We start from the raw sequence: 9,172 nt of genomic DNA on the forward strand, positions 1-9,172 counted from the left end.
TGATCCCAGTCATTTATACCTTTATTATTTGGACCTTCTCCCTGTATTTTGGATACTTCAAGTCTGGAACTTCAGTATTATGGGCTAGGCTGTGTTCCAGGTACCCTCATCCAACAACACCCTTATCCAAGGTCCAAAGGTGCTGAGGGGTCTGGAAAGGTCTCAAAGTCTTAGCCACTATGCAAGGAGCCAGTGATTAGGGTTGGGGCTCAGGGGCTGAAACTGTTGGCTGACAGTCTTCTGTCTCCTTATCTGTCACTATTTGCTACACCTTCTCCCGTGCTACCTCTGAAGGCTCAGGTGGGCGAGTCCAGCGCAGAAACAGGCCTGAGAGGAAGAGGACAGGTAAGCTGAGCAGAGTGGATAACTCCACAGAGGAGAAGGTGGGGTAGGGGGGTCGCCTTGCCATAGTCGCAGGCTCTGGGGCTCCACAGGGTCAGATGGCCAAGGGATTGAGGACGTAGAGCCGGTTCCGCAGTTTTCGTTGCTCTTGGCTGGCTGAGCCCGGACCACAAGGAGTGTGTTCAAGTTCTCACCTCACACAGTCATCTGTAGGGAGTGAAGGAGTGACTTTCCAGACTTAGCTATGCCCTCTGGGATTATGGGCGGGGGACCCTGGTTTGGAGGAGTGTGACAGCCACCCTGGAGCAAATAACCTCCTTTTCCTGCAAATGTTCTTACCGGTCAGATCCTGTACTGGGCACAAAATAAAGCAGGAATAAGATGAAGTTCACCTGGTGTTCAGAGACATGGAAGTACTTGCGGTGAGACAGTGGGGCCCAGTGTGAATACTGATAGGTCTGGATGGATGAATGTGGAGACAGTAAGGAGGCTCTGCCAGTGGTCCACAGGGAAAGAGTTTGCATTAGGGTGAATCGGAGGGGTCTTTGCCAGGAGAGGACTAAGCTAAGAAACTTACAGGAAAAAGGCTAAGTATGAATGATGGAAGAGAGGGATGTAAGTAAAAAGTTTCTCACCTGGATGACCCATGAGTGTAGTTAGTGAAAACAACATGGCAGAGGCCAGGGAACAAAAGATAAATATGATCTCCACCTTGGAGAGGAGTGAACTGCCTCCTTATCCCAGTCCAGTGAAAGGAAGATGGCTTTTGGGGGCTTATTGGGAGCATATTCAACAAACCAACCAAATAAAAACTAGCGCTCGTGTGCTCACTCTGCCAGTCACTGTGCCAAGCATGTTGCATGCTTTAACTCAGCTAGTCCTCACCCTCCCAACCCATAGACTATGGGTACTAGTAGGCTCCTTTCCTTGCTCCTGATGAGGAAACAGACTCAGGTGTGCTTATGATTACCAGCAGGCAAGTGGTGGAGCCAAAACTTGAACCCAAACAATTTGAGCTTTCAACCTCTATTCTATTGCTTCACTAGAATCAACCCTACAAAGTGGTAGAAAGCCCAGAAATGATTTATTTTTGCATTAACTTTCCCCTTCAGCTGTTTTTCAACTAAGAGTGCACTTGCTCTTGGCTGTGGACAGAAGAGTCAGTCTAAAGGATTGGACTTGGATCATCCAGCTCTGGGTTTGCAGAAGTTAGGAGGAAATGTGCAATTTGAAGGTAGGGAAGGAGAGGATACAGTTTCCCTTAAAGAGAAACTCATTTGAAAGGTGTCCAACCCTGTCCTGTACCTGCCCCCTGACCCACCTTGACACCACCTTAGCTCACCTCTCCTTTTTGCTGTTGCAGAGGAAGGTGCCAAAAGGGGAGGCATAGGCGTGCTCAAACAGCGCCAACAGCAGGCCCTCCCCAAATTCCAGTGACAGCGGGAACTGGCGGCCCAGCTGCCACATGCAGTCCAGGAAGAGGAGAAAGGTGGGTGCCTCATGCTTGGGGTGGGCATGGGAGAAGGCCGAGTGGGCACAGCACAGCTGGAAGGGGTGTCCAGCCTGGGGAGGGGGGCAGAGCGATGGGCACAAGGAAGTGAGGTTTCTGGGTGAAGGGGAAGGGCTGGGGCTGAGTGGCCACTTACCTGGATCCATTTTCGCTCCACCAGTTCCTGGAATCCAGCCATGGTCCAGCTCAAGGGGTCCAGGATGAGTTGAGCCAGTGAAGTCACGAGCAGGGTGCTGTCAGTACCTTCAGCCCCGTGCACCATGATGCAGGCCCCTTCCCTGTGGGCCCAGGGTTTATCAACAACAGTCAGTCCTTCCCTGCCTGGGTGGTGGGCCAGGAATACAATGGGTCCAGTTCTGAGTTGTATTTGCTACTAAGACATGGTTTTATGCCCAAGGGTTGAGAGCCCTGCCCATTCTGCCCTGTTCTATCCCATGGGTGGAAGCCTTACTTCTCCATGCCCTGGGCTGCTAGGCAAGAGGTGCTTGCTCAGTGCCTCCCTCACATGTGCCATCCAGCGGCAAGCCTTCTAGTCAACTAAGCCAGCAGTCCATGCTCTACTCCAGGTCCCGACAGGCTTCCACCAGGCACACGAAGCTCTCCTGTAAGGGCCGCTCCCTGCACAAATGGGAATCTGGTCATCTCTTCTCCAACCCAAGCACTGGTCAGCACAGCCTGGGAACAAGGGCTCCAGACCAAGGTGGGAGACAGAGAACCCTCAGAGTCACCCATCTGACAAAAGGGACACAGGACCCCTTGGGAAGCCCACCTAATCTGATGGAAATGATTAAGTATCCTTGAGGATCCCCCAATCTGATGGACAAGATCTAAGACTCTTCGGGAAGACCTAGTCTGCTGAGGGTGGGAGGGTGTGCGGCATTACCTGGGGAGGGGTCACACAGCTCTCTGGAAAACATAGAATGCCTTGGGAAACCCCTGATTCGATGGCAGTGTCACAGTACCCTTGAAGCACCCCAATCTGATGGGAGCAACACTGCTACCTTAGGGGCCAGTGTGATGGGAGGAACACAATACTCTTGTATTCTGGTATCTGTTCCTACTTCCCAGAAACTGCTCTGCCCAAAAGCACCAGTGCTCTTCTGTCAGAAAATCTAATGGAGACTTTTCCAGCCCTGTTTAAGACCCTTCAGTGACTGCACTGCCTTTAGGAGGAAGTCTAAATTCATAATCGTGGCCTTCAAGGCCTTTGCTGGGCCGCATCATGCTCCACCTCCACCTCACACCCTGCACTCCCACCGCACTGAAGTACCTGCGCTCCCCCAGCAGGACAAATGAGGAGGCTCTCTGCTAGGGATGCCGGCAGCCCTTTCAACCTGGAATGGACTTATGCCCTCAGTCTCACCTGTCAGGTCTCTTCCTCTTTTAGGCCTCAGCTAAGCACCCTATTCTCAGGGAAACTCTGAAGAGCTTCCTCTGTGCTGCTGCTTCTCACACTGAGTTCTAATTGCCCATTTACTACTGATCTCTCAGCTACATCTGGGCTAGTCACCACCTTAGCCTCTGTTCAATCAATGTTGGTTGAATAAATGAATAAACAGTTTTGTATTCTGGAAAGGGAGCAGTCCCCTCTCCTCAAAGCACAAAAACCCCCTCAGCACCTTCTCTGGATGCTACCATCACCTGGAGACAGAAGGAACAGATACAGCCCTGTAGGAACAGCCCTCAGGGCAGGGCTGGGAAAAATGGCAAGGGGTGTGTGTGTTGGGGGCAGGGGGAGGTTATTACCAGAAGACAAATTTAAGTTCACAGAGGTGCTTTTTCTTTCCAGGCAGAGTTGGGGCGCCTAGGGAGTAATGAGCTCTGTCAGTGAGGGTATGCAAGTAGGGATGCCCACCTGGCAGGATGGCTGCCAAGAAAGGCCTCACAGTCCTCAAGGTTCCAAGGCACCCTCCCACAGACATATCCATGAAGAGTTCTGCAGGAGAGAGCGGAGGAGAGAATGGGAAGTCCCCTTACCTCTCCAGGGGCCGGTGCAGCTGTTTCCAGCCAGGGTAGGCGGCCTTGGCCTCCGTGCCGCCGCCTGTCATGCGGGCCTGTTTGGCGGCCTGGGCCGAGCGCGTGTCCAGGATGAAGCTCCGCACCACAGGACGAGATCCCGCCAGCTCCTCGTCCTCTGCGCAGCGCCGCTTCTGGGGTCCGGTCAGGGGCTGGCTGGACCGCATCAGTACCTGTAGACAGGGACTGAGCTCCAGGAGCCGTAGGCACGCAACCTTGGTTCAGGGACTTCACTCAGGGAGTCCCTAGGCCGGGTCTACACTGGAGCGGGTCGGGTCTACGGGAGGAACTCGAACGGCCTCAGACCTGGATCTGGATGGATTGTGCCCGAGGCGGGAGGGACCCGGCAAGTAGACCGTGGGCGGGTCGCGGGTTGACAAAGGAGGATCTAAGCTTCAAGGGAACCCAGACTAGCCGGGGGCGGGGCCAGGGATAGGTGGGACTCCGACGTGTCGGAGGGGCGGGGGCAAGGCCTGAGGGGTAGGAGCCCGGGCAGCCACGGGGCATTGAATTGATCGCGCCAGTGCCGAAAAGGGCCAGGAAGGGACGCAGTGGGTCCTAGCGACGGAGTGTGAGGAGGGGTGGGGCTCACGGTTCCGTTGGGAGCGTGGTGGTAGCTGAGTACAGGGAAGCGGCCTCCCTGGCGAAAGCGGGCGCTGCTCGCCAGGACATCGTCGTCCACCGCGCTAGGCACGATCACCGCGCGGGGGTAACTGGGGCACAAGCTGAAATCCTTGTTCACTTCGCTCAGCCGCCAAGCGTTGGTCTGCGAGCAGGGAGGAGCGAAAGCCAGGTTTAGGGCACGAAGTGAGTGCCGCATTACCTCTCCCCTTAAAGGCCCGGCGTGTCCACATCCACAAGTCCCCACAACCGCTCCCACCTCGCGAGCTACTCGCTTGTAGTAGCTCTCGGGCGGGTGGAAGTGCCAGGCGTCGCCCAATCTCAAGCCGATAGAAGAACGGAAAGGAGGTAATGACCGATTCCAGGGAGGACAGCGCCTGAGGAAGAAAGTCAGGAGATCTGGGAAAGGTCGGAATCATCTCAGCCGCGCCCTAGCAGCTCCCACTTCTTCACGTACTCCAGACCACTCTGCATCCTCTGGCGGTCATCTGTGCCCCGGGATAACTGTGGATGCTGAGTCCGCAGCCGCAGTAGCCCACGTCGACCCCCCTGGGTGCGGGATAAGGGTAGCTTAAGGGTCTCTGGTGCACCCCGGCGTACCTCGATGGAGCGGGCGATGTCCAGCGTCGCTTCCACGCCCTCTATGTCCAGCTGCAGCACTCGCAGGTCTTTACAGCGCAACGTGATTGTGCCGGAGTCACCCGCGACGCTGGGCACGGATGAACTCAGACTTAGTGTTCCCCGTCCATCGGGTGGAGAAACGAGTTTCTTGGGATTGGACTTTATGCAGGGGGGACACCAATTTCAACTGCTCTTGCCCTTCCCCCTCTCCCTGCGGAGCCACGCGCTTGCCAACCATGGGGATGCCCCCGCCACGTCTCACCGCTTCTCGACGGAGTCAACACTACGCAACAGCAGCAGCCACAGGTCAGGAGTCTCTTGGGGCCCTGACGACAGCAGCAGGTGGTGGCCAGTGACGCACAGCATGCCGCTCTGCGGAGGCCCCTCACGACCCCGCAGGAGCTTGGCTTGAGCCCGGCAGGTACGGATCAGCTCCGAGAACTCCGTTCCGCCTGTGGTGGGCCTGGGGCCCAGCAGAAGCACAGACTGCAGCAGCGTCAATCGCGGCGAGCCCGAGCTCCGTAAGGGACAGGAACTGGAACTGGCTAGGCAGCTGGCGACGCCGGCCGGACAGCTGTTAAGGAGGCCCCTTGAAGGAAGGGATCGCACAGTTTCACAGGAATTCCTCCTCTCGCCAGCACCTCCTAGTGAGGACCCCCGTCAGAACCGTTAAGGAAGTCTCAATTTCATCATCTGTGAAATGGGGAGAATAAGCTAATTTAAAACCCTTTACCTCATGCCTGCATTACACATGGTGCCCAATTTTTTTTTTTAACTCTAGGTGCTGGCACTCTCGCTGACTTAAAAAGGAAAAAATATATATACTCTCTTCTCCCTGGTGGACGGGTTGGAAAGAGTGGGTATAAAACTGGGAACCGTCTACTTCCTCCTTATGGCTGAGGCTGGGTGGGGGAAATCCCTTGGTCCACCTTAAATGCCGGCAGCTGTGTAGCTGGCGCCCCTCCCCCACCACAGCTGGAAGTCCCTGCCTGAGGGCGCCCTCTAGGGGGCCACTTCTGGCTTAGTCCTGCCCTCTGGGGTCGCATCCCCTGACACTGCATACTTTGGCAAAATATGAATTTCTCATACACTGAGCAAGGCCCTATAGAGGAAGATGATTCTATTTATAGGGTTTTCAGTCCGGCAAGAGACACTTCAACTGATAAATTTCAAGAGTTTAAATGGATTTACTGGAGGACTCATTCATTCATCCATTTCTCCAATTATTCTTTCATTTCTTAAAACACTGATGCCTACATTAATTGCTGATTACAAAGAAAAATAAAATGGACTCATACCTTTGCAGGGCCTTCTGATCCACTAGGTTCCAGGCTTTAGTGTGTGTGTGTGTGTGTGTGTGCAAAACCCTTTTTTTCAAATAAAAAAATGAAATCATAGGTGGATCCCCATAATACAAACATAAAATTGGAACAGCACTATGAAAATAACTAGACATAAATGAGTACCAATGAAACAATTTCAGACCAGCAGCAGCAGCTAGAATGGGAATTCATTAGAAATGTAAGTTTTGGCCCTACCCCATTAGTACTGAAGTAGAAACTCTGAGTGGTGCCCAAGAACTCTTTTAACACACTTTCCAGATGATTCTGATGCATGCTAAACCCTGGGAACCACTGGGAAGTATACAAAAAGGCAAAACCAATCTAAGCTGTTAGAAAGTAGGCTAACATTACCTACCCTTAGGAATGTAGTGACAGGCCAGGGGCACAAAGGAGGCTTCCTGGACGTTGATAATACTTGGTTGCTTGATCTGGGTGCTGGGTTCATAAATTTGTTCAGTTTGGGAGCATCCCACAAGCTGGGTATTTACGATATGTGAATTTTTCTGTGTATATGTTATATTTTCAATACAGAATTTTAAAAAGTGAACTGCTCTGGTTGAAGGCATGAGAGGGCAGGGAGAGGGAAGTCTAGGAGCCCATCCATAGCTCTGTCCTTACCCCACATGCAGCCCTGAGGGATTTCCAAGGGAACCTAAAGTCCCTTATAGTACAGCTTGAAATCATCAATCTATCCCAACAGAGTCAGTGACTTGTTGAAAAGTCCCACAGAACCAGCACCAGAACCCAGATCTCCTGACTCCCATGCCAGGGCTCTGGACATGGTACCTTTGCTGAAGGGCCGATATCATGAGTGAGGACAGAGGCAGCTCCTCAGCTTCCTCACCCTTCCCCTTCCCTCAACTTGGGTCTTGGGAAAAGGGCCAAGACTGGTGTGAATGATGCTTTTCTCATCCTGGAGCAACTTCCTTTCTGGGAACTGGGTGTCTCCTTCTGGGCAAAGACAATAAAATTTATCCAAGGGGCCTGAGAAGCACTGGCCCTCCTACCCCCACCCGGATGGGCATCACGTGGCTCCTGGGTTAACAGTCCAGGAAAATCCCAGCCCTTGCTTGCTCAGCCTGCCACATCCATCTACTCACCCACCCTGACATAATCAGCTTCCCTCACCCACCTTGAACACTCACTATTGCACACTCCCTTGCACACTCTTTCACCCTCGGCTTCTGCCACCTCTCCCTGGGCAATACTGCCCACCTTTCTCTAATCCCAGAGCTTCAGTCTTGCCCGGTCACTCACTCCAAACCCACCATGTCACTGGGGCCACTGAAATTCCAGGCAATGGGTGAAGAAGATGAGGATGCGGAGAAAGCAAGCCTGGATTGTGTGAAGGCCCTGACAGTCAAGCTGCAGCTGCAGACACGGCGGCCCTCATATCTGGAGTGGACAGCCCGCGTGCAGAGTGAGGCCTGGCGCAGGACCCAAGCCAGACCTGGGCCTGGGGGACCTGGGGCAATCTGTGGCTTCGACTCAATGGACTCTGCCCTTGAGTGGCTCCGGAGAGAGCTGGTGAGTCTGGTGATGCAGTCAGCCTTGAAGAAGACCTTGGGGCCAGTCCCCCTTACTGGGCAAGACATGGGTGTGGGGAGGGGATAAGAATGGATCCCATCTGCAGCAACTGCTCCCACTCCTGTGGCTTTTCCTAAGACTGAAGAGCCAGGAATGGACTTTTCCAGTGTTTTATTCAGGGAGTCTTGCTGAGAAGGATTCCAATCAACCTGCTGATCTTAGGCTTCTGGCTCGGGACAGAACCTTGCCCTTAGGGGACATCAGTTATAGTTGGGGAAGGCATGGCCTCCCCTAGAATTGCTATACCCCAAAGATACAGTGAAGTATAAAAGGAGGCACTGATCACACTATAGGCAGAATCTGAAGAGGCAAGTGTTAAATAGGTGGCTTTTAACCCAATACGTGCAAATATAAAGATGTCCATGCTCCAAATTAGAGATTGTGCTTAGTTGATCTGGGTTGGGGTGCTAGGCACCTAAATTTGTTTAATAATGGCTCCTTAGCTTGGTTTTAGAGCAAGATCTGAGAGATGGGGAGGGACTGAGCTTGGGTGGGAGGGGGTGGGGAAGGCACAGCTAGTACAAAGACCCAGGGTGTTGACAGGAATGGGGAGACTGAGGGCTGGTCCAGCAGGCTCACCTCCCCTCTCGGCCTCAGCGGGAGATGCAGGCTCAGGACCGGCAGCTGGCAGGGCAGCTGCTTCAGCTGCGAACCCAGCTGAACCGACTGAAGGTGGACCAAGCCTGTCACCTGCACCAAGAGCTGCTGGACGAGGCGGAGCTGGAGCTGGAGCTGGAACCGGGGGCTGGCCTGGTCCTGGCCCAGCCGCTGCGACACCTCGGCCTCACGCGCATGAACATCAGTGCACGGCGCTTCACCCTCTGCTGAGGAGCATCTGTAGGTGCCTCCTTGGCACCCCCTATTCCTTCCTCAGCCCTCCTGGGAAGGGTGAAGGGAGGGGTGCCTCAGAGGTGCCAGCACCTGAAGGATAGGGGGAGGGTTAGGGGTGACACCCAGCTCTCTGGGAGTAGAAAGCCCCAGCATTCTGTCACCCCTGCTGCCCCAGCTGGGGGGTGTGGGAGGAAGGGGAGGAGCACACAAACTCCCAGGCTCCTCAATAAAAGCCCTCTCAGCTTCCCACAAGGTCTCTGCAGTCATTTATTCAGGACCAAGGTCACCGTGTGTCATCTGT

The 9,172-nt window shown here is 53.9% G+C and overlaps 1 protein-coding gene and 1 pseudogene across 1 annotated transcript; one reads left to right on the plus strand and one right to left on the minus strand.

The window, feature by feature from the left end:
• Window positions 1-3: 3 nt before the first annotated feature.
• On the minus strand, window positions 4-5,764 carry LOC118912284 (myotubularin-related protein 9-like; annotated as a pseudogene).
• A 1,770-nt stretch (window positions 5,765-7,534) lies between these two features.
• FAM167B (family with sequence similarity 167 member B) lies at window positions 7,535-9,052 on the plus strand. The gene is made up of 2 exons (XM_036885247.2): window positions 7,535-7,980; window positions 8,638-9,052. Exons 1-2 carry the CDS (start codon window positions 7,723-7,725, stop codon window positions 8,866-8,868), a joined length of 489 nt encoding a protein of 162 aa, XP_036741142.2. The 5' UTR covers window positions 7,535-7,722; the 3' UTR covers window positions 8,869-9,052.
• Window positions 9,053-9,172: the final 120 nt, after the last annotated feature.

The sequence above is a fragment of the Manis pentadactyla genome, chromosome 4 (genome assembly GCF_030020395.1).
Source record: "Manis pentadactyla isolate mManPen7 chromosome 4, mManPen7.hap1, whole genome shotgun sequence".
In the NCBI taxonomy this organism is placed as follows: Eukaryota; Metazoa; Chordata; class Mammalia; order Pholidota; family Manidae; genus Manis; species Manis pentadactyla.

Bases quoted from the DNA above. Each gene is read 5' to 3' on its own strand.
- FAM167B (XM_036885247.2), top strand. From the start codon at position 7,723: ATGTCACTGGGGCCACTGAAATTCCAGGCAATGGGTGAAGAAGATGAG. The intron at 7,981-8,637 runs GTGAGTCTGGTG...TCTCGGCCTCAG, and splicing joins AGTGGCTCCGGAGAGAGCTG to CGGGAGATGCAGGCTCAGGA.